At 36.7% G+C, this 26,413-nt stretch overlaps 1 protein-coding gene across 1 annotated transcript in view; it reads right to left on the bottom strand.

Annotated features, from left to right (window-relative positions):
• The window catches only part of CCDC73 (coiled-coil domain containing 73), a 111,752-nt gene that overhangs the window by 29,543 nt on the left and 55,796 nt on the right, over window positions 1–26,413 (bottom strand). Inside the window, exons 9-11 of the mRNA XM_005890875.3 lie at window positions 10,723–10,851; window positions 9,729–9,788; window positions 8,178–8,279 (exon numbers count right to left, since the gene is read on the bottom strand). Coding sequence (XP_005890937.2) covers window positions 8,178–8,279; window positions 9,729–9,788; window positions 10,723–10,851 — 291 coding nt within the window. The remainder of the gene's footprint in view (window positions 1–8,177; window positions 8,280–9,728; window positions 9,789–10,722; window positions 10,852–26,413) is intronic.

Genomic DNA, 26,413 nt, shown 5'->3' with positions numbered 1-26,413 from the left:
TTTAAGGGTTATATTTTATTCTATGAATGTTTTTTAGATCCTAAATTACTGTTTTTGGATTAACAAATATATTTCTCTTAACTGGGTATATTTTTTTAGCTTCTCCAGTTTTTGTTCATTACCCTATTTGTTTTGTCTGTTTTTCACACTGGAGATTTTCAAATACCCAGTGATCCTTAACTGTTTGTTCCTATTTAAGAATGAAGTATTAAATAGCCAGTTAAAAGTTTTGTCAACTACAAAGTTTTTTCACTACAGTGGTGGCTTCACTGTGCATTGACCTGGCTGAACTGTTTCATCAGGAGACTTTAATTGCAGGTTAGTCGCCACAGAATCTTCCATTCTGCTGCCTGGATGTTACAAGGCACTTAACTGTCCTCCAAATGGGGAGACTGCTTGGAGGCTTCAGAATTCAGTATATAGACTTTCCAAACTATTTTTAAAATAATACTCTCTGTACTGTGCTAGTAAACTAGGTCTCAACAAAGCCTTATTTGTAGCATTTGCGAATCTCATTAAAGTTAAAAAAAACAACTCACTGTGGTTAATTCAAGCTACCACTTATTTAAACCAGCTTACAAAATGACAACAGCTCTAATAACCAGCTCTCCCTGGTACAAACTGCCTCCAGCACACCACTGGATCTTTCCAGTCTCAGTTGCTCCTCAAACACTCCAACTAGTTCTCTATCTTTTGCCCATTAGAAGATAGGGAGTGACTGTGCAGATTAGGGAGAAGAATCTGAATGTGCAATAGCTTTCCATGCAGACCTTCTAGCTACTGGCACCAGTTGTGCATCTTACTTTAGAGGCACATGATGCTTGCAATTCCTGATAATTTCTGTTGCTTTAACTTGGGTTTTTACTTTCTCTCATTTGCTGAGTAAATGACTAATTTTCCATTTGGTTTAAAACTTTATTTTTATTGTTTCTTCTCCCCATTTCTGCATTCTTGTGGTTTTTATGTCATTTTATTGCAGCTTCAGAAGGAAATAGAAGGGAATGTATAGGTTCAATCCAATATGTTTAACCAGAAGCCCTGACCTGGCAATATCTGAACTTGCAGAGTCTGAATTTACTCACTGTTAATCACCCATTAATTTAATAAGATTTAATGAGCTCCTATTATGTGTCAGAAACTTTTTTGGGCTCTTATACTATATTAGTAAAAATGTTAGTATTTTTATGGAATTTATATTCTACCAGGGAATTATTTGGTATTATCTGCACCTGGATTAACAAATTTGAAAACCTTCTCTGACAAAATATATATTGTGGAAAATCAAAATAAAACCACTAGTTAATGCTTTAATATACCAAAAACTAAGTAAATTATTCTGGTTAATACTATGTTAACACTATGACTATAGCAGCAAACTAAATAAATAGTCTTCCTAACACTATGATTATAGCAGCATAACTATACTTTTATCTGGACTAAACTATAATTAAATCACAGTAAAAAATATTCTCTATCATGAGAATTTAGGTCTTCTATGCTCCAAACTGTACTTTAAAAAAAATAAGACAGATGACAGCATGACTGCAGAGCACTGAAAAACAGCAGGCCATTATGAAGAGTAATGATCCCTTTTAGTACAGGTGGAATTAGAATGCTCCTCAGGAAAACACTTAAGATATCTATGCAGCATAATCCTCAGCAACAGTTCAACATTAATATTTTGTTATACTATATATCAGTGGTTCTCCAACACCAGTCTGTAAACAAGAACTGATCCATGACAAAAATCTCACTAGTCCATGGCAAAAAATGTCAATGTAAGGTCATTGAATGTGTTTTCCTATAAAGGACTGTCCTTTAACTGATATTACATCCTTAATATACTTTTGGTGTTAAAATGTTATCTTTTATAAAATGAAAGTGATGATAGATGGTACTATTTTTTTTTAATGCCCTTAACTGTTATAATAAAAAGCAGACAATTCTATCTCGTTCTTGCCAATACTTTGAAATTTTACTACTACATGAAATCTAGTTTCTCTATGTACTATCAAGGCTTAGGCAATAACGGGTCTAGTATAAGAGAGAGGCATTTGGATTAACTAAAATATTTCCATTTATAGCTAAAAATCCTGGAAACAGTTGTTGTCATCATTAACTCAAAGACACTATTAGGTTGGTGCAAAAATAAGTATGGTTTTGCACTGTTGAACTTTGCCATTTGCTGTTGGAATCCATTCTTAAATAAATGTGGTTGTTATACATCATTTTGATGTGCATTTCTTCCCTTATGTTTTTTGCTAATGAATGATTTGCTGTTTATTTTATATGTACTTTAGTCTACAGAAATATGGAAATGATGTTAGACAAAAAGGAAATTCGAGAAATTTTTCTTATTTGAGTTCAGAACAGGTCACAAAGCAGTGGAGACAATCACAACATGAACACATTTGGCTAAGGAACTGAATGTACAACGCAGTGGTGGTTTAAGAAGTTTTGCAAAGGAGACGAGAGCCTTGAAGATGAGCATAGTGGCGGGCCACTGGAAGCTGACAACGACCAACTGAGAGGATCACCGAAGCTACTACATGAGAAGGCCCAAGAACTCAATGTTGACATTCTATGGTCACGTGGCATTTCAAGCAAATTGGAAAGGTGAAAAAACTCGGTAAGTGGGAGCCTCATGAGCTGACCAAAAATCAGAAGCATTGTCGTTTTGAAGTGTCCTCTTCTCTTACTCTACACAACAACAAACCATTTCTCAATTTGGATTGTGATGTGCAAAGAAGTGGATATTATACAACAATCAGTGATGAGCAGCTCAGTGGTTGGACCAAGAAGAAGCTCCAGAGCACTTTCCAAAGCCAAACAAGAACGAAAAATAAGTCACGGTCACTGTTTGGTGATCTGCTGCTGGTCTGATCCAATCAGCTTCCTGAATTCTGGCGAAACCATTACATCTGAGAAGTACGCTCAGCAAATTGATGAGAAGCACCGAAAATGACAATTCTTGCAGCCAGCATTGGCCAACAGAAAGGGCCCAACTCTTCTCTGTGACAATGCCCAGTTGCATGTTGTACAACCGTTTCAAAAGTTGAACCAATTAGGCTACAAAGTTTTACCTCATCTGCCATATTCACCTGATCTCTCACCAACCGACTACTACTTCTTCAAGCTGTCTACAATTTTTTGCAGGGAAAAATGCTTCCACAACCAGCAAGAGGCTGCTTTCCAAGAGTTTGTTGAATCCCAAAGCACTGATTTTTATGCTACAGGAATAAACAAACATCTCTTGTTGGTAAAAAATGTGTTGACTGTAATGGTTCCTATTTTGATTAATAAAGATGTGTTTGAGCCTGGTTATAATTATTTAAAATTCAGAGTCCAAAACCATAATTACTTTTGCACTGACCTAATATATCATCTATGACTACCATAGGCCCTGTAGAATTCAACAATACATAAACACTGGATTTAGAGCTGATGAAGGGCAATTTGAAAGTTGTGGTCTTTGTATAACTGATACAGCAAGACTGGAATTTCCAACAGATCTAGGAAATATATTGTAACAGTGTAATGTTGTAGAAATAGTGCTGAAGTAGAATCGAGACAAAGATTTAATTCTGGTTTTGCCACTAATTTGGGGCCTTGAACTATACTGCTTGACTTTTGTGGATCTCTATTTCATCACAAAATGAAATGGTTGGATTGGTTAATCTCTAACATTTTGTTCATCCTAAAAATCTATGTTTCATCTCCTTTACATGGATTAGGGGACAACCCTGGTTAACTGCTTTCATCAAGAATTTGAATAAATTATTTCATATGTTTCTTGGAAGAAGGTTTAACACCTAGGGAAATAATCCCCATTAAGCATCTATAGGGTGGGTAGAGTAGGTCAGTTCAGTTCAGTCTCTCAGTTGTGTCTGACTCTTTGCAACCCCATGGACTGCCGCACGCCAGGCCTCCCTGTCCATCACCAACTCCTGGAGCTTACTCAAAATCATGTCCATCAGGTCAGTGATCCCATTCAACCATCTCATCCCCTGTCATCCCTTTCTCCTCCTGCCTTCAATCTTTCCCAGCATCAGGGTCTTTCCAATGAGTTGGTTCTTTACATCAGGTGGCCAAAGTATTGGAATTTCAGCTTTAGCATCAGTCCTTCCAATGAATATTCAGGACTGATCTCCTTTAGCATGGATTGGTTGCATCTCACTGCAGTCCAAGGGACTCTCAAGAGTCTTCTCCAACACCACAGTTCAAAAGCATCAATTCTTCAGTGCTCAGCTTTCTTTATAGTCCAACTCTCACATCCATACATGACTACTGGAAAAACCATAGCTTTGACTAGACGGACTTTGTTGGCAAAGTAATGTCTCTGCTTTATAATATGCTGTCTAGGTTGGTCATAGCTTTTCTTCCAAGGAGCAGTGTCTTTTAATTTCATGGCTGCAGTCACCAACTGAAGTGATTTTGGAGCCCCCCAAAATAAAGTCTGTCACTGTTTCCACTGTTTCCCCATCTATTTACCACGAAGTGATGGGACCAGATGCCATGATCTTAGTTTTCTGAATGTTGAGTTTTAAGCTAACTTTTTCACTCTCCTCTTTCACTTTCATCAAGAGGCCTTTTAGTTCCTCTTCGCTTTCTGCCATAAGGGTGGTGTCATCTGCATATCTGAGGTTATTGATATTTCTCCCGGAAATCTTGATTCCAGCTTGTGCTTCATCCAGCCTGGCATTTCTCAGGATGTACAGTCCTGGGTGTTGTTTGGAAGGAATGATGCTAAAGCTGAAACTCCAGTACTTTGGCCACCGCACGCAAAGAGCTGACTCATTGAAAAAGACTCTGATGCTGGGAGGGATTGGGGGCAGGAGGAGAAGGGGACGACAGAGGATGAGATGGCTAGATGGCATCACTGACTCGATGGACATGAGTTTGAGTGAACTCCGGGAGTTGGTGATGGACAGGGAGGCCTGGCATGCTGCAATTCAGGGGGTCGCAAAGAGTCAGACTCGACTGAGCAACTGAATTGAACTGACTCTGCATATAAGTTAAATAAGCACAGTGACAATATACAGCCTTGATGTACTCCTTTCCCAACTTGGAACCAGTCTATTGTTCCATGTCTGGTTCTAACTGTTGCGTCTTGATGTACATACGGATTTCTCAGGAGGCAGGTCAGGAGGTCTGGTATTCCCATCTCTTTAAAATTTTCCACAGTTTGTTGTGATCCACACAAAGGCTTTGGCATAGTCAATTAAGCAAAAGTACATGTTTTTCTGGAACTCTTGCCTTTTTCAGTGATCCAGCAGATGTTGGCAATTTCATCTCTGGTTCCTCTGCCTTTTCTAAATCCAGCTTGACCATCTGGAAGTTCGTGGTTCATGTACTTTTGAAGCCTGGCGTGGAGAATTTTGAACATTACTTTGCTAGCATATGATTTGAGTTTAATTGTGTGGTAGTTTGAGCATTCTTTGGCATTGCCTTTCTTTGGGATTGGAATGAAAACTGACCTTTTCCAGTCCTGTGGCCACTGCTGAGCTTTCCAAATTTGCTGGCATATTGAGTGCAGCACTTTCACAGCATCATCTTTTAGGATTTGAAATAGCTCAACTGGAATTCCATCACCTCCACAAGCTTTGTTCATATTTGCAGATAACTGGACTTTATGAAACTTTTAAAAATCTTTTATTGGAGTAGGTGAAAGGGTTAAAAGAAGGGAGAGATTTGGCTCTAGCGTAAGTTTTCCCTCTCTGCCTTCCAGGTGAAATTTGTACAGTATTGGGGGGGGCAGGCAAGAGAAATGAGCGAGGCAAACCTCTCTTTACATAACTAATCATAGAACATCAATGGTGAAAAGATAGTGTTTCACTGTTCAGGTTAAGTTTGGTTTCGTTCAGTGAGGATGGATTCAGCATAATTTCTGGGGCCATATGCAAAATTTAAAAAAAGAAGAGAAAAAAAAAAAAGCTATTAAAGATACTGATACTAAACCTTTTCTTTATGGTTCTTCCATCTCTCTTTGTCTCTCTACCCCTATCCACCTATCAAGGTGCTTTTTATTTTCTCTTTAATGTCCCCTGGGATAAGATAGTCAAAGGCCAAAGACAGATCCTCACAGATGCCTAAGGGCCTCACCACACAACTTAGCTTTGAGTTCTACCTCCTGCAAGCTGCAAGACCCATGTATTATGTTCTGTCTGAAGTTGGGGAAGTCAGTCTCTCCATCCCATGGGCCCTCTGGCGTTCTGGCTGAAGCTGGGGAAGTCACTCTCTCCATCCCATGGGCCCTCTGGCAGATGGGTAACTCCTAAAGGATTGCAACTGCCAGGCAGGGATGCAGCTCACTACCTGGACTGAGGACTCACTTCCTGCCAAGACACCTACCTCATGTGCTAGGCATGGTCAACCTGGGGAAAAGATGCTGCAGGGCACATGTACTCAACTCAGACCCACCCTGCTACATCTAGGCCTCCGCCAGTGTGGGGTGTGCATGCTAAGTTGCTTCAGTTGTGTCCCTCTCTTTGTGACCCTATGGACTGTAGCCTGCCATGCTCCTCTGTCCATGGAATTCTCCAGGCAAGAATACTGGTTGCCATGCCCTCCTCCAGGGGATCTTTCTGATCCAAGGATCAAACCCACCTTTCTTATGTCTCCTGCATTGGCAGGTAGGTTCTTTACCACTAGCACCAGCTGGGAAGCCCAAACATTGGTAAATGACAATAGAACACACAGGCCTCTATCCACCAATGTGACCCAGCCAACATAGAGTGGTGCAAGATAGGAGCAGAGAGGATAAGGCTGTGCAGGGCCCAGGGCACCAAAGGGCAGAAGAGACAGCAGCCAAGAATGGTTCCTTGGAGGCAATGGGGGGCTGGAGAATGCCAAAGCTGGGGCTTCAAACCCTGGTGCAAGCTCCATTTTACCATCAGACTTAATTTACAAAGCATACATTTAAATACAAAAGTTAATAAAAATGTCAAGGAAGTGACCACAGAATATTAAACCTGAAACTTGAGGCTCCTCTGGCTATCAGCCTTATGCAACTATACTGGTTACATTCTCATGAAGCTGGTCCAGGCCTCTGCTGATGGTGGTCTTTTCATCGGAGGTGAATATACTTTTCTTGGGAAATGTTGAGCTTCATGCTTCATTATCAAGAATCCCTTCAGAGGGGCACAAATATCTTCCACTGGCCACCACAGTGGAACATGTCCCCAACTCCTCTTGAGTTAGACATCCCGTCACTTGCCAGTTTCTGCTCTTCCACTAACCACTACGTTCCTTCATGTGAAGCCAAGGAACCACCATGTTCTTGCTTATGACCCTTCTAGGGCCATACAGCATTGGAACAAGCATAATACACACTTCAAGTCCCACTGGAACAGATTCCTCCAAAAACTTTACTCCTTGAAATTTCTAGACTGAAACCTGGGCATCAGTCTAGATGTTCTTGGTACAACTTCCAAACTTCAAGAAATATACATCAAATTCTCCCACAAAATGAATTTGTCACAATTTACTGGCAGCACCACAGTGAACCTTTAGGTTCAACAGCATCACAAGCATCCATCTAAAAAATTAAGATGGCAGTCTCCCCTTCTTGTACCCCAATTTTTACATAATTTTCCTGTAGACGCCTTCATTTTGATTCATGAGGGGAAAGACATCTCTCTCAACTAGGGATGTAAGAGAAAAGTATCACTTAATGAACTCTCATTCCCAAAACACTCCCATAACTTCTTCCTCTCCCCAGTCATTTTCTTATACATACTGGGAAGAAGATGATGAGGTGATTGCTGTGGTAAAGGACCAGTTCTATCATGTTCTTGTGAAAAGGGATCTGCCTCCCACCCCACTTCTGAAAGCTCACTGACTCCTCTCCTAGAATGTGGTGTCACTTGTCACCTTTTATTTTCAGTTTTGAATCTTGAGAAAAAACTACCCAATCTGTTACAAAATTAAATCAATTACTTGTTAAAACTGAATGTTTAACTAGTGACTTAAATGCTAAAAAAATGCTCTTTTTTGTCTTCTTTGGACACTGATACCAAGTTGATGAAGGAGGTCAATACTTTACCCCTAAAATTAAAAATCTCAGCTAAAGCTGGACATATGAAAGCAACTAAACAGGTAAAGTTCATTAGATAAAATATGCATATATATATATATATAAAAATCAGGGTATGTTTTATATATATATATATATCCTAATTATTTTCTTTTATCACCTTCAATTTTTCTTCCATTTCAGTATTAGCTTGAGTCTGTTGCTGAAGTAACTGCTGCAATTGTTGGAAAGAAATGATGATACCCTTTAAAAAAATATAAATATGATATATTAATTGAAAAAGTTTTAAGGCAGTAGGTATATGTTTCTAAACTCACATTCTTAAAATATATTTTCTAGTTTCTTATTACAGTTTAATTTCAATGCCATAATAAACAATATATTGAAATAAACTAATGGTACATTTATTAATATTTAATGCAACTTGTATTATATGATCTCTTACAAAGTACTATTTCTAAGAGTTCCTCAAATAATTAACAAAGTTTTTGAAATGGGACATGGATTCTGAGACACTACTGAAAAATGTAAAGTATTCAAAACAAAACTACTGTTGGCTTTCTCCTCAAATAGTAAATATATCGCTACTAAAATGGCATAGTGCTAACGGGCGAGGATGGCCTGGTATGCATTCAGGATCAAACAGAGAAAAATTAGAAGAGAAAAAAAAAGAAAAAGGAGAAATTTTATTCACATATCTTTTTCTAAGAATAGAATAATTATAAATATGAAATTCAAATGAGAGTATAATGTCCTATAAAAGCATGCTATAAGCATAAATACATTTCAATAATTATCTACTAGAGTACCAGTAGTCTAAACTAAGGAAAACAGTGATTTATATTTATATACTTTATTTATAAATTATTTTAGTGTAATCTTTTTCCAGCTTTATTGAGATATAATTGACATATGTGTAAGCTTAAAATATAAAATATGATGATTTGATACACATATGTATTGTGATATAATTATCAAAATAAGGTTAACATCTCTATTATCACACATAATCACCAACTTTTTTGTATGTGGGAGAACATTTAAGATCTATTCTCTGTAAAAAATAAATAAGCTACAAGGATATATTGTACAGAACAAGGAATTCAGTCAATATTTTATAATAACTTTAAATGCAGCATAATCTAAAAATTTTGAATCACTGTTGCATAGTTAAAACTAATATAACATTGTAAATCAACTAGACCTCAACTAAATAAGTATTTTTAAACATGTCTTCAGAGTCTCATTAAAAAAAACTCTACTCTCTTAGCAACTTTCAAATATGACATCATGCTGCACATTACATACCTAGAACTAACTCATTTTACAACTGGAAGTTTGTACCCTTAGATGACCATCTCCTCATTTCTCCTCTGATTTTTTTTTTTGGCAGTACTTTATAGCATGTGGGATCTTAGGTTCCCAAACAGGGATCGAACCTTCACCCTTTGCATTAGAAGCGTGGAGTCTTAACCACTGGACCACCAAGGAAGTCCCTGATTTATTTTTTATGTGAATACAGGTTAGACTTGGTTTAAAAGGTACATATGTGATCTATTCAATATACACCAACTGAGTGTTTACTGAGTGCTAGGAATTGACCTAGGCATGATTCCATTTGTTGTTTATCTTCCATACTGTATTTGGTTTTCAGAATATTTACTGACTTCCAAAATATCTCATGGTTGCTTGCCTGTTTTTCGTCTTGAATACAGGTTATCTCTTCATTGATCTTCTTATTTAATTCCAATTCCTAAAAATTTGAATAATTTTAAAGTTAAGATACAACATTCAGCAAATTATACATTCAATTCAGGACTTAACAAATTCAGGAGTATCATGACCTATTTTTACTCCAGAGTACCAATGTTTGTCTACTGTTGAATTAATGATTCTAGTGAAGTGAAGATGGTGTTAGAGATTCAATACAGGCTGGTGCAAACTTATAAGTGTTAATGTTGAAGACAACAAAATTTCTCATCTCAAAAAGCTTTCCTGAAGATATCATTATGCCAGACGATTACCTGAAAGTGAAAGTGAAGTCACTCAGTCATGTCCAACTCTTTGCGACCCCATGGACTGTACCCCTCCAGGCTCCTCCATCCAAGGGATTTTCCAGGCAAGAATACTGGAGTGGGTTGCCATTTCCTTCTCCAGAGGATCTTCTTGACCCAGGGATTAAACCTGGGTCTCCCGCATTGCAGGCAGACTCTACTGCCTGAGCCACCAGGGAGTATTACCTCTAAAAGGAATTGTAAAGTGCAAGTCGCTCAGTCATATCTGACTCTTTGACCCTCATGGACTATCCAGTCCATGGAATTCTCCGGCCAGAATACTGGAGTGGGTAGCCTTTCCCTTCCCGAGGGGACCTTCCCAACCCAGGGATTGAACCCAGGTCTCCTGAATTGCAGGCTGGTGCAGGCGGATTCTTTACCAGCTGAGCCACAAGGAAAGCCCTGATTACTGGACACCAAAGTAAAGTAAAAATAAAGTGGTTATAGACAGATAATGCCAAAAGGTATCTAGCAATTTTTCAAAAATTCATGAAATCTTTCTTTACTATGTATATTAACTCTACAAAGAAGGGAAAATTTTGTATCATACGCCTCTTATTCAATTGTTTATATAATCTCATAAATTTTACAAAAATTTTAATTTTATAAACAAGGATATATTTAAATAAATACCATTTTGAGTCTTTCTTCAAGTTCTTGAAATTTTTGTTCTTTAATTGTTAAATTGTTTTCTGCTCCCATCTTCTGTTGTTGACATGTGACTTTGGTCTTTATCAAGTCTGAGGTTACTGTTTTAAGTTCCTTAAATAAAAAACATCAAACAAAGAATTCAGTATAGATACTTCATTAAAGCAAGGCACTTTTCTGACAGTTTAAAGTTCATTTTAAATCTATTCTAGTACAGTCCATGGGGCTGCGAAGAGTTGGACACAATTGAGTGACTACGACTGACCCATTAAGGTCTATTTTCCCTACTTTCCTTGCAAGATAATTAGCCAACGTGGAAATGCTGTCTGTGGTTACAGAATAGGCAAACACAATGACACAAAGCTAGAATGCATGATCTTTGTTCTTAAAAAGAATACACGAACTAAATGAACTAATCAACCAGAAGTAGGGTGCTTTCCCAGATGACTTATTCAACAAAAATCCTCTAAGATAAAAGATTATATGAAAGATTATCAATTTCCAAGTTATTAGCAGCTAATAAGAAAAATTTATTTAAGAAATAATTATAATGTGATGAGTGTTTTAATAGGAAAAGTTTAGGAAAGTACAGAAGTTTAAAGGATGAAACAGTTTGGTCGAGGGCATGAGGAAGGCATTACACAGGACAGTGGTATTTAAACTGAGTCTGTAAAGATAAATTTTTGAAGAGGACAAAAAATAAGTAGATATTCCAGGCCAAAACATTCAGAAAAGTACAGAAACATGAAAAAGCATGGTATTTTTCAAGGAAACAGAACTAAAATAATATGACCAGAACTAGTATGTCATGGGTAAAAGGGAGGAATTTAAGATACTTGCTCCTTGGAAGGAAAGCTTTGACAAACCTACACAAGTGTATCAAAAAGCAAAGACATTACTTTGCCAACAAAGGTCCATATAGTCAAAACAATGGATTTTTCCAGTAGTCATGTATGGATGTGAGAGTTGGACCATAAAGAAGGCTGAGTGCTGAAGAATTAATGCTTCTGAATTGTGGTGCTGGAGAAGAGTCCCTTGGACAGCAAGGAGATCAAATCACTTTGGATCCTAAAGGAAATCCTAAAGGAAACCAACACTATTCAGTGGAAAGACCTGATGCTGAAGCTCCAATACTTTGGCCACATGATGCAAAGAGCTGATTCACTGAAAAAGACCCTTACGCTGGGAAAGATTGAGGGCAAGAGAAAAAGGGGGCAACAGAGGACGAGATGGTTAGAGAGCATCACCAACTCAATGGACATGAATTTGAGCAAACTCTGGGAGACAGTGAAGGACAGCAGAAACTGGTGAGCTACACAGTCCATGGGATCACAAGGAGTCGGACATGAATTAGTGTCTGAACAACACGTTTTGACTAGAAATTTGGCAAAATTCAAGTATCAAAAGATTTGTAGGCCAAGCTAAAGAGTTCTAATTTTACAGACAATGAGGAATTAACCACTGAAGGATTTTGCTTAAGAGAATGACATAACAAGATGTGCCTTTTAGAAAAATAACTCTGGCATCATTACAAAGGACAGAATTTACGGTGACATAAAAGAAGTCTACATTGTGAAGTTACATGTTCATGGAGTTTAACAGATACATCTGAATACATTTAAATCCAGAAATACCAACTTCTGAGGGGGTGTGTATTCTATAGTACTGCTGTTTTGTTCAAGGATCTGATTTTCTTGATTATACAGCATCATAACCAGAGATCAACTTGCCAACATCTATTGGATCATAGAAAAAGCAAGAGAATTCTAGAAAAACATCAACTCCTGCTTCATTGACTACAATAAAGCTTTTGACTGTGTGAATCACAACAAACTGTGGAAAATTCTAAAAGAGATGGGAATACCAGACCACCTGACCTGCCTCCTGAGAAACCCGTATGCAGGTCAAGAGGCAACAGTTAAAACCAGACATGGAACAATGAACTGGCTCCAAATTGGGAAAGGAGTATGTCAAGGCTGTATACTGTCACCCTGATTATTTAACTTCTATGCAGAGTACATCATGTGAAATACTGGGCTGGATGAAGCACAAGCTGAAATCAAGATTACCGGGAGAAATATCAATAACCTCAGATATGCAGATGACACCACCCTTATGGCAGAAAGTGAAGAGGAACCAAAGAACCTCTTGATGAAAGTGAAAGAGAGAGTGAAAAAGTTGGCTTAAAACTCAATATTCAAAAAACTAAGATCACAGTATCCGGTTCCATCACTTCATGGCAAATAGATGGGGAGACAATGGAAACAGTGACAAACTTTATTTTCTTGGGGTAAAAAATCACTGCAGACAGTGACAGAAGCCATAAAATTAAAAGATGCTTGCTCCTTGGAAGAAAGGCTATGACAAACCTAGACAGCATATTATAAAGCAGAGACATTACTTTGCCAACAAAGGTCCATCTACTCAAAGCTATGGTTTTTTCCAGTAATCATGTATGGATGTAAGAGTTGGACTATAAAGAAAGCTGAGCACAGAAGAATTGACGCTTCTGATCTGTGGTATTGGAGAAGACTCTTGAGAGTCCCTTGGACTGCAAGGAGATCAAACCAGTCAATCCTAAAGGAAATCAACCCTGAATATTCATTAGAAGGACTAATGCTGAAGCTCCAGTACTTTGGCATGTGATGCAAAGAACTGACTCATTAGAAAAGACCCCAATGGTGGGAAAGATTGAAGGTAGGAGGAGAAGTGGATGACAGAGGATGAGATAGTTGGATGGCATCACCAACTCAATGGACATGAGTTTAAGCAAGCTCCAGGAGCTGGTGATGGACAGGGAAGCCTGGTGTGCTACAGTCCACGGGGTTGCAAAGAGTTGGACACAACTGAGCGACTGAACTCCCTTTGAACTCTGAAAGCCCCCAAGAGAAGCCACAAATGCCAGATACTAGCTTCAGAAACATGATATCAGGTTCTGCTAATCAGCAACACCTATCTTGGATGTTGGATCCAGAACTAGTCGGTAGAAGCAGAGGCCATGCTAGTCATGTCAAGCCTCCATGAACAACAGTGGTACTCCTGTAGCAGTAGCAGTATCCACTATGGTCAACAGCGATGGTATAAGTAGTATAAAACAGCTTAGTGGTGGAAGTTGGTTTCCTGCTACGGTTCTGGATATACATTCCCTGGCTGTTGACAATTTTCCAAGTCTGAGATGAACAACATCCAAATTCCTTTGCTGAAAAAAATCATCTTACAATTAAAAATCTTTATTAGTACATTTCAATTCTTAAAAACTGAAATTGGTTCATTAGGGTGATGAGATTATAGGAAATTTTTATTTTCCTCATTTTGTTTTTTAAGTATTTTCTCTTTTTTTCTAAAATAAACACATTTCTCATGTATTAGTTTTTGAATAGTATGTAAAGCTATTGAAACAGGTGCAATCACTTCACTTTTAGTAAGAGGAAAGATGACAAATGACTGAGTTCTAAAAAAGTCCAAGATTCATGGATTAAATAAGCTGCTAATACAGAACTCAACAGAGGTAGGGATGAAACCAAGAGAGTGTGGTATCAAGGAAGCTGAAAAAGGAGTAGCAGAAAACTGGGCTCTCAATAGCTCCAGAATTCTATGTTACAGCCTTAGCCACCTAGACAGAAACTCACCTGATTAAATCTCTTTGGGTTTAGTCCAAAATCCAGGAGAAAAAATTCATTGTTCTCAGTTCACATATCCCCTTTAGATATGTATACTGCATAAAATGACTGCTAAAGTAACCACATGGGTCAAGAGATAGGGCTTTATTCTCCTATCTCCAAAAAGCAGGCAGACAAAATTATGCACTAAGAGAACAATCAGCATGTATTGAATAAGGAAAGAAGTTTAAATGAAGCTGGTGAGCCTAGAAGAGTAAGTAGCATACTGGATATCCTGCATTTGTACCTCCTGATTCATTTTCCACTCTTTCTCTATGACCCGTGTGGCTGGCATCTGTGGATACCGCAAGCAAGTTCCCTTCCCTCTCCCTTTGTTGGGTTCAATCTCTGGGAGGCACCAGTAATCAGTATGCTAGGAAGACAGAGTGATTGAGGTATTTTTCCCAGCTCCCTCCCTACATGACCACAAACTGGCAACAGCTCTGTACCTTTACCAAAGGCCACAGCTTCTGATTTGCAGCTTTCTTCAATAGCTTTACCTATAGCTCTCTCCAGGTTCCAGGATCTGTTTCCTTCCCTTGTCATCACCAGGTCTAGGAGGTGTAATCATTCCCCAACTGCTTCTATCCCTTGTTGGCTTCCCTTAACCCGACCTACAATTCTGTAAATGGCTCTTCCATCAGACTTCTCTCAATTTCCCATTCCAATGTACCATGTTTCCTGACTCAATCCCGTTTAATACAAGTAAATTGAAAGAAGGCATTTCAAGTTGCTATAAGGAACATGAAGGAGAAAAAGGCAAAAAGACAGGGAAAACTAAGAATTATGATAATGGAAACAAAGACTTTTAGATTACAAAGAATGAAGATACTTATTAGGAAGTAGTAGGAAACAATGTTGGGACCAGATCATGGAAGTTCCAGAAAGCTAATTTTAAGAAGTTTAAGACTAAATCAACACATTGTATACCATAAGCTTAAATAATGTTGTATGGCAATTGTATCTCAATAAAGCTGGAAAAAAGTTTGGGACTTGATTTGAAAGACAAAGGAGAACCATTCAATTTAAAAGTCTTTCCACATGTGCTAAGTAGATGTGTCAGGCATATACAGACAATGTATTAAAAGAATGACTTAGTAAAATTAGTCTGGCAGAAAGAGTGAACAAAAACTGAAGGAAAGAACACTGGCTAAGAGGTATTTTATTAATCCAGGAATGAGATGATGAATGTCCATACTATTGGAAAATGGATAATGAAAATATGAGACATTCTGAAGGAAGATATAATCAAATAGGCAGAGGAAATGAAGGAAAAAGATTATTTCAAACTGTCTAAATGAAGCGAGAATAGGAAACTGAAATGTGAAAAAGAGAAGCATGAAAATGAAAAGAAAATGAAAAAGGTGCTTCACTGATGAAACAGATAAAAAATCTATTAAAGATAAGTAAGAGATGGATGATATTCTGAGACTGACTCTTCAGTTCAGTTCAGTCGCTCAGTTGTGTCTGACTCTGCGACACCATGGACTGCAGCATGCCAGGCTTCTCTGTCCATCACCAACTCCCAGAGCTTACTCAAACTCATGTCCATGGAGCAGGTGATGCCATCCAACCATCTCATGCTCTGTTGTCCCCTTCTCCTCCCACCTTCAATCTTTCCCAGCATCAGGGTCTTTTCAAATGAGTCAGTTCTTCGCATCAAGTGGCCAAAGTATTGGAATTTCATCTTCAGCATCAGTTCTTCCAATGAATATTCAGGACTGATTTCCTTTAGGATTGACTGGTTTGATCTCCCTGCAGTCCAGGGGACTCTGAAGAGTCTTCTCCAATACCACAGTTCACAAGCATCAATTTTGAGCTTTCTTAAGAGACTGACTCTTAAGAAAGCCAAAAAGCACAAATCACTAAACTTAAGTCATAGAGTGTTACCGTTCTAAAAGAAAATTAATTCATTATTTTTCAAATTATAAAAGGTTACATATGATAAATTCCCTCAAAAAAAGTTTCAGTGTATCAGTGATGAGTTCTTTATAGGCAGCAAGATGGTTTCCTTTGAAAGAGTTCTATGAATTTTTTTGGTGGGGGGGCAGGGTCAGAGGAGGAAGGATGGAAAGAATGAAGAATCAATGGGTGGGTGACCCTGAAACTACAGTAAGTCATAAAAGGAGATGACCTGCAAGCAGCTAAAAATACAGAACTGCAGATTAAAAGAAATGTAGGCTGGAAATATAGATATGAAGTCATCTACATAAAGTGAATGACTGCATTAAGGAGGATGAGCTAATTGAAGAAAAGAAAGATGTTATGACAGAGCTTTAGATGAACTGGGGAGAAAAATAGGACAATTAGGGAGCCAGAAGAATTTATTTGTACCCAAAGACAATGTATCACAAATAATTAAAATCAATAGATTTTGTATTTTAAATATCATTTTGTACAAAATGTAATGAAAAACATGAATTAGTATCAGGATGCTTGGGTTATAACTATCAGAAAACCATACTTAAACCTTTAAATGATAAGGTTTTATAATTTAAAGAATAAATTTCATAAATAAAATGAAATTTATTCTGTAGTAAGAGGTAATTTAGGAATTGCATAGCAACTCATTGCATAGTCCCTTCATGGAGCACCTTCTAAAGAGTAAGGATATTTTTTCTTTGAACCACCTCCCCCTGGCCAGAATTAGATCACATGCTCATTCCTGAACCAAATACTGGCATGGAGATTGGAGATGATATTAATTAGTTTAAAGACAGACTGATCATATGAGACGCACTGGACATTGAGGAATTATCACAACATCTACTACGTGAAGAATTTCAACTAACATTATAAAATTTACAGGTTGTTTAGAATATTATTGTACTGTTTGTACAGTATGTGGTATAAAGTGATGATAAATAGAGACTCTTTTTTACAAGCTACTCGATATTGAGTAATTCACCTAACTGTTGGATCCAGTTAGTGGTTTTTAAATTGTGCTCCAAGAAGTCCTAGAGGTTCCACGGCCCCCCTCCATAGCTGCTGATAGAGAAGAAAGAGTCAACATGCATGGCTCCAGTGTTCTTTCAATTCTCCCTTCAAGCACAAGTGATCTTCTTTGTTTTATTTGTTGTTGTTGTTGTTGTTCTTTTGTTTTTAATATAAATTTACTTATTTTAATTGGAGGCTAATTACTTTACAATATTGTAATGGTTTTGGCATACATCAACCTGAATCCACCACGGGTGTGCGCGTGTTCCTCATCCTGAACCCCCTTCCCACCTCCCTCCCCAAACCATCCCTCTGGGTCATCCCAGTGCACCAGCCCCAAGCATCCTGTATCATGCATCGAACCTGGACTGGTGATTCGTTTCACATATGATATTATACATGTTTCAATGCCATTCTCCCAAATCATCCCACCCTCACCCTCTCCCACAGAGTCCAAAAGACTGTTCTATACATCTGTGTCTCTTTTGCTGTCTTGCATACAGGGTTATCGTTACCATCTTTCTAAATTCCATATATATGCGTTAGTATACTGTATTGGTGTTTTTCTTTCTGGCTTACTTCACTCTGTATAATGGGCTCCAGTTTCATCCACCTCATTAGAACTGATTCAAATGTATTCTTTTTAATGGCTGAGTAATACTCCATTGTGTATATGTACCACAGCTTTCTTATCCATTCATCTGCTGATGGACATCTAGGTTGCTTCCATGTCCTGGCTATTATAAGCAGTGCTGCAATGAACACTGGGGTCTACTTTGTTTTAATACTGAGCCTCCAAATCTTTAACAGAAGGTTCTACAATTCAAAGAAAGATTAAAACCAATAAATCAGATGATCTCTACGATTCCATGAAATTTAGAGATGATATGAAGAAGATAAATAGAAGATCTGAAGAAGAGAATTAGTCATTGAAGAAACAGAATATAATTCAAACATGAAGGGAGAAAAAGCAATTAATAAGTTGGAAGAAATTTCACACTTTCCTATCCGGAAAAAAGTTTATCAGATGAGGCTATGTTTCAGTTGTCTTGAAAGTCAATACAAATAACCCTTTATAGTTTTGGTGCAGAAAAACCAAATCCATCAAAATTTACCTTAATTTTAACCTAATTTCACTTGCATGTAACAATAATCCCATAAATTTCTACAGCATGATAAACTTTCTGAAGTGCTTTTCCATATATTATATTTGTTATAAGGGGCTTCCCAGGTGGCTCAGTGGTAAAGAATCTGCCTGCCAATGCAGGAGACATAAGAGACACAGGTACGATCCCTGGGTTGGGAAGATCCCCTAGAGGAGGGCATGGCAACCTGCTTCAATATTCTAACCTGGAGAATCCCATGGACAGAGGAGCCTGGCAGGGTATGGTCTTAGGGTCACAAAGAGTTGGACACAAGTGAGTGACTGAGCATGCATACATGCACAATATATAAAACTGGAAAGGCAGATATCATTAAACTCATATTGCAAATGAGAATACAAAGAGAAAAGCAACACTTGGTATGGTCTGACTCATGCACCTCCTTAGGAAGACTACAGTGAAAGGTTTAGTTTTAAAGAAAAAGGTAAAGTTAAGAGAAACAGAATAAATGAGAAATACTATGCAGGGAATTATGTGTATGCAGGAACAGGCCAATGGACTGCGTGAAGTAATGGACACTGAAAGACTAGAAATACAAGAACTAAGTGGGGTGTTTAACGGTACAGATGATGGAAACTGATGCTCAGGTTGGAGAAGAGGAGGGCCGAATGACAAAGCCCAAAGGAAGCAGTATTTAATGATGAGTTTCAAGGTAATGGAAATATTAGTCTAGATACATAGTCTAGATACATAAACCTGGTAGTTTAGGAGGATTAATACTGGCAACTTCTCCTTTTAATAAATATATGCTTTCTAATGGTGAATAAAGCAGAGAAGAAACTTATGTGGGTAAATTGCTTATCTGCTCCTGTTATCAGTAGAATGGTTAAGATCACAGGTTCTGGAGCTGTGCAGAAATTCTGCAATTTGAATTGCAATCCTCTATTTTCCTTGTTGTGTAACTTTAGGCAACTATTTAATTGCATTCTGCCTCAAGTTCCTCATCTGTTAAATAGGAATATAATTTTTTAACAAAACAAAGTGCCTGGTATGTAATAATCCATGCAAGTATTTGTTGAGCATCTACTATGTACTAGGCATTGTTACCTGTTATTACTACTAATGTGAATTCAGGGCTTCCCTGGTGGCTCAGTGAGTAAAGAATCTGCCTGCAAGGCAGGAAACCCAGGTTCAATCCCTGGGTTGGGAAGATCCCCTGGAAAAAGAAATGGAAACCCACTCCAGTATTCTTGCCTGGGAAATCCCATGGACAGAGGAGCTTGGCAGGTTACAGTGCTTGGGGTCTCAAGAGTCAGACACAACTTAGAGACTAAACCACCACCAAGGTGAATTCAAGTGGTTCTATGATTATTTTCTCTACTTTTAAAATAAAGTGGTCTGAAATCCTAATGGTGGTAGGAATGAACTACCTCAAGGAAAGGTACCACGTTTCATACTTATCCCATAGCACCTTAATACATTCAGGGATCTAAGAGGTGCTAAAAACTTTTAATGAACATAAGAAGAAAATAATGATGAACATGATATTAAATAAATGTGACTTATCTTTGCCTAAAATAGGATTTGATGAAATCAAAGGTGATTTATTCAGGATACAGCAAATGGCAATAAAAAATAAATTAAAAACTTGGTGAGAACAGTCAATGTCGGCCAAACAGATAGTAGTTAATGGCACGATAGTAGTTCCTAGTCAATTTGTAAAACTGCATAGAAAATGGTAAGTATAGTATAGTGCTAATTGTATAGTATATAGGAAAGTATAGTGCTAAGGGTTTAATCACTGATTGAACCAGATGGCTTATTCTAATCAAAGAAATAACCACAACCCTGTAGACAACCATGTGACAGATAGATGCTCCTCATTTGAATGTAAACAGATTACTACAGATTACTACAATTTCCTTACCAATAATAAAAAATAAAGCTTAGTAGTTGGTGAGTCACTGGCATTATGTTAACTTTAGAAGAACAGCATATTTGGGGCTAGAACCTTAACTGACTTAATTAACAACCCTAAACTTATGAGATTAATATGGGTTAATTCTGCATTATAAATTCAGATCCAAGTATATTCTAGAAAACGAGTAAGACAATATAAAAAAACATTGTTCTAGTTCATAAGCTAGATGGTCTTTGACTCAATGAACTTATTGAATAAAAGAATTTATTGCTCTTAATATATCCATTCTGGATAAATATTCAAAAACATGGGTTAACAGTTAAATTGACTATGGATACTAAAGAACACAAAAATAAAGACAGTCAATTCAGCAATTAATTAAACTTTTTAAAACTTTTGGAGACTAAGGGAAAGCATCTGTTAGAAGGCCTCAAAATTTTAATCTCAATTTGACTAATATTTGTGTTGTTATTTGGAATTTAGTCAAACACCACCTGATTAATAAAAAAAAAAAGTCTTATACGCTAAATTGATTTTTTAAAAGACACAATGATATTAGATTTAAAATAATGTACATTTTTCTTTACACATGATGTTCTAAAACTTTGCTTTCAAGCTGCTTTTTTGTGCACTAAAATGATTTTTAAAAGAAAACTTGCAACCAATTTTCTTTAATTTTTTATATTGGGTTTTCTTAGAGCAAGATTCACCTATATGAACTAAACAACTTAGAAATTAATTAGATGGCTTGTTTTATACTAGTGATCTGTTCTAGACTCATTCCTAAGATACAAAGCCTTATTGATAAAAATATAATTAAACTAAGATATATGGCTAAAACTTATATTCAGATATAGTATCTTACAATTCTGTAAATTTAAAAAGGGTTGGTTTTCTAGAAGTTTTTCTTCTGTCAAGGTTACAAAGTAGAACAAACTTCTATGTCTTTCCACATTTTTCAACAACTGAAACCATGGAGCCCTTGTAATCAGCTAAGTTTTATAGAAGATACTCTGAAATATATCAATTCTTTTATATTAATTATTATGAAACAATAGGGAAGTGGGAAGGGAGAGGGAAGGAGAAAAAAATCCAGTATGCAACTGACGAAAGTAGAAACTTATCATTTCTTATGTCTGTTTTTCTCTTATAATTACTTAATCTTAAGAGCATATTAAATTAAAATCAGAAATCTTTTTCCACTGAAAATATGCTTTTGATTTTACAGCCCTTATAGCTTTTAAATATCCTGAACTTTTAGTACATTGTCTGTTTTCTACCCATTTTATTCAAAGCTGTTAGTGCAGCAAATAAACAGCACATGCTTTGATCTCATTAAATTACAACTTATAGTTCCTAGAGTCATAAATATCATGCCCTTTTCTCCTTTACCCCTCCTCTTCTGGTATGAGGTAGTCTGTTAAATATCACTATCTCCTTGAGTGCTCTGACGTTTACTCAGACAAATAGCAGAGGTTATGAATGCAGCACACAGATAGTATCAGGAATCCTTCATGATTGCCATAATGGTGAACCCAGCATTCAGAACTGTAATACTTAGTTTTATCTAACAACTAAGTTTGGTCTGTTTAACTTTGCTCCACACACAAAAAAAAGAATTCCATCTTATCACAAACCAATAACTGTCCTGGACAAAATCAAACAACAACATAAAAGAAAAATAAAAATTAACTTTGGAAAAATTAATGATTAAAAGTTTTAAATGAGTAATCTAAAAAAATGTTTTTAATACTAGGCTTGATTAGCCTCCTCAGAAGAAGAACAGAAAAAAGTTTTCTTAAAGTTAAAAATAAAGACTACACTAAGAAACACAAAATTCTTATACCGAGAATGTCTGAAATATTAAAAACTATCTGTTAAAATACATTTATAAATTCTTATCCTTTCAGCTATTTGAATATGGAACTCTTAAAGGCAATAACATTCCCACTTGACCCTTCTATAAACTCTCTCTTCCAAGAACTATTTAGCAGCATGTTTACTGACTTCATGCTTTCTATAGTGACAGAGGCCACCATCACAAGACACATCAGTGTATTTAGGCAGCCCTGAACAAGGTGGCAAGGTCTGGGACAAGGGGGCAAGTGTGCTCAGGAGCAACACTATTCCACTCATTTATACAGACATTCTTTACTTTTTTCATATAAATCCAGCACGGGAAACTCTCCATGGATTTACATAGACCTCATCTCCTTCTACAGGTCGGTCTTATTTTTTTTTTTTTTTACAGGTCGGTCTTAAACTATACATTAGAAATACAATAGTCTAGAAGGCAATGGCAACCCACTCCAGTACTCTTGCCTGGAGAATCCCATGGACATAGGAGCCTGGTGGGCTACAGTCCATGGGGTCATAAAGAGTCGGACATAACTGAGTGACTAAATAACAAACAATAACGTTACAATGAAATATTTGTTCTTATTTAACAAAAAATACATAATTTAGTAGAGAACTTTATGAGGTATAATATTTTCATAATAATGCAAATACTATTTGAATAGAGGCATATATAACTCTTAATATAATCACCAAATTAATGATTTAATCATTTAGGACAATGGTAACAGTGTCAAAAAAGTAAACTAAAGCAATATCACTAAAAATGTGTTTATTCACAACTATTCAGTCAGTATTGCTTATATTTCCATTCAAAGTTTATATTGATAAAAATGAACAGCCCAGGGAGGAAGGTTCAAAAGGGAGGGGATATATGTATACCTGTGGTGGATTCATTTTGAGGTTTGACAGAAAACAACAAAAATTCTGTAAAGCAATTATCCTTCAATTAAAAAATAAATTAATTTTAAAAAGGAAAAAAAAGAATCAGAGTATTTTCGCATAAAAATTGAACGGTCCATTTAACAATTCTCATTTGAAATGACAGACAAAATTTTTGAATTACAGCTTTTTATCCCTATATTAAAAGAACCATCTTTAGTATTTTTAAATGTGACTGAAATGAAATATTCTTTACATATAAACTGTCCTCTTAGGTAGTTTGTTGGATAGACATAAGACTTTTAAAGGCTAGAGATACATGCTTATTACCATTCTAACATTCTGTACTGGGCTACTCCTATGATCTTACTTCTGGTCCCTTGATAAAGTCCAGGGAATATGAAACCAATTTATGGGCAGTTATACAATCAAGTCAGGAAGATCTTCTGGAGAAGGGAATGGCTACCCACTCCAGTATTCTTGCCTGGAGAATTCCATGGACAGAGGAACCTGGCAGGCTACAATCCATGGGGTGTCAAAGAATCGGACACAACTGAGAAACTAACACTTTCACTTTTTTTATATATAAGAACAAGACTAGATATAATAGTGTTACAAATATTAATGGTCTTTTTAATATTAGCTTAGCATTTAGAAGTCACATTAATCTTAAACCCAAGTGGTCCTGCTTTCCTTGAAATGATACTAAAAGATAAAGCAGTAAAATTCCCTGATTTCTTGAATTATGCACTAAAGTATATGTCAATCATCTGGTAGCACAAACATTCTCAAAACTTAAGCCTGTGTCTCTATAAATAAATTATCTTTATATTTTTAATTTTGGTAAAATTACAGTTAAAAAGTTTTCCAGTTTCTCTCCAGCATGTAAGAAGCTTAGTTACAAGTTTCCATTTGATTCTACCACACATAAAAAGCTGAGCAAACTGAAAATCAACAACTCCTCTTACATCTGTTAAAGAAATGAGGTCATAAGACAAACTGCTGCCTCAAAAATCAGAGGAACGGAGAAGTCACTATAGAAAATCATAAACAGAAACCTTCACAGGCACCAATGCCAAGGTAAGAAAAACTGAACTGTAATTGACTAATTCCTGGAGGCTTAGAGTAGACAATTCTGGGAGTTAAAACATTCAGAAGGATACACTCAGGGGGCCCTCAAACTTTTGTGACATTTTATCTCAAGGTCCTCTCACAGTGAATATCAGTGAAAAATTCATCCTGCTAGAAGCAGGAGGAAAAGGAACCATTCTGAAATTCACCAATTCATTCTGTTCTTATCAACAAGTCCTGCCTTTATGAGAAATTATTTGACTTGAAATATAAACTACCTGAGGGAAGAGTAATATCCAACTCTCCAACCATATGAGAGTACAATATGAGGTGGGTGGGCAGGGACTGAGGAGCACTGGTGAAATTCACAATCCAAGGGCAACAGGGCCATCTAATCATAAGACACCCATCCCCCCACCTTTATATTACTATAGGCCTATTAACTGCAATTCCTTTCACCCAGTATATCATGTCTGTCTTCCAACAAATAAATTACAAGGCATACTAAAAGGCAAAAAACAAAGTTTGAAGAGATTAAACAAGCTTCAGATCCAGAGTCAGATACTACAGAAATTTAAAACTATCAGACCTGGAATTTTTTAAAAACTATGATTAATATGCTAAAAGCTTTAATAGAAAAAACAGACAAAACATGACAGAATAGATGGATAATGTAAAGAGAGGATGTAAATTCTAAACAAGAATCAAAAAGAAATGCTTCAAATCAAAAACACTGCAATAGAAATGAAGAATGCCTTTGTTGGGCTCAATAGTAGATTGGACATGGCTGAGTAAATAATCTCTCAGCTTGAGGGTATGAAAATAGAAATCCCAAAACTGAAAACTAAAAATAAAAAGACTGAAAAAGGCATAAGAGAACATCCATCAACTGAGGATCACATAGGCAAATTATAACACAAGCATAAAGGGAATACCAGAAGGAGAAGAAAAGAAGGAAACGAAGCAATATTTGAAACACTGATGATTGACTTTCCCCAAATTAATGTCACACACCAAACCACAACCCAAGAAACTCAGAGAACACCAAGAAGAAAATGTGACCAAAAAATTAAACCCAGGTATATCATATTCAAACTTCAGAAAATCACAGACATTTAAATGTCACTTAGTGATTGATCCAAAGGATTTTCTGAGTGTCAGTAAAGACAGGTACTTAATTCTCTTAGGGATAAGGAGGTGGTCCAAAGTGGTATTATTCCATTTAGGGCTTTGAAAAGATTAGGAGAAGGTAATAAGAGGTCATGCTCAGTAAAAACAAAAAGGCCTTGCCTAACTTCTCTTTCCTCTCATACCACTCTCCCCTTGTATCAGAGGAGATATTTTCAGTTGCAAATAATGGAAAATTAAACTAGTCCTAATGAAACTGGTTTAAAAAAATAACAGGGATTCATTGGCTCACAAAACTGAAAGTCTAGAGGTAGGGCAAATATAGGGTTGATCCATTCAGGAACTCATAAATGTCATTAAAGAACAGGATTCTGGCATCACAGAAATCTGGCATCCACATCGTCAGGTTGCTCCTTTTTAGCTTCTCATGATTGTATTAATAGTATGACTGCCAGCCCCAGTAGGGGTTACATTCTTCCTGGTTTATAACCACTGGCTAAGCTCATTTATCTATTCCTGAACCAATGATTGTGGCTAGAGTAATGAAATATGTTTATGGCTTTCTGCCAATTTAGGGTTCCTGTCTCAAGTTGGAGGCATCAAAACAAGAATCTGTGTAAGTTTAGGAAGGACAAAGGGGATATTGATGCTCAGTAAGCAACCAATAAATATCCAATGCACTCCTTCACTCAAAGTGCTCCAGCCATACCAGACTTTTCCTAGTTCCTTAAATATACAAAACTCTTCCCCTTATCAAGGCTTTTGCCGTTCCTTTGCCTGAACTATTAATCTCTTCCCTCCCCCACCACTTTATCTTCAATGTAATAAAGTCACCTATGAAAATATCATCACATCCTTTATTTTTCTTCATATCATTTACAACAATTTTAAATTATTTTATCTGTGTGACTATTTTATATATAACTCCTCCATTGGACTATAACTCAACAAAGCAGGAACATGTTTATCTGTATCCTCAGTGCCATATAGTACCTGGCACATAGAGCTACTCAAATATTGAATGAATGAATGGTGCTAATGAGATTAACATATAGCAAATGCTTATTGATAATACATGTTACCATAAAAATGTTTGCCACTAGTCATGAGTCAAAGAA

This window comes from Bos mutus, chromosome 15 (assembly GCF_027580195.1).
Source record: "Bos mutus isolate GX-2022 chromosome 15, NWIPB_WYAK_1.1, whole genome shotgun sequence".
NCBI lineage: Eukaryota > Metazoa > Chordata > Mammalia > Artiodactyla > Bovidae > Bos > Bos mutus.
Note: the sequence above shows the minus strand (reverse complement) of the source record. Positions and strands in the feature narration are given on the sequence as shown.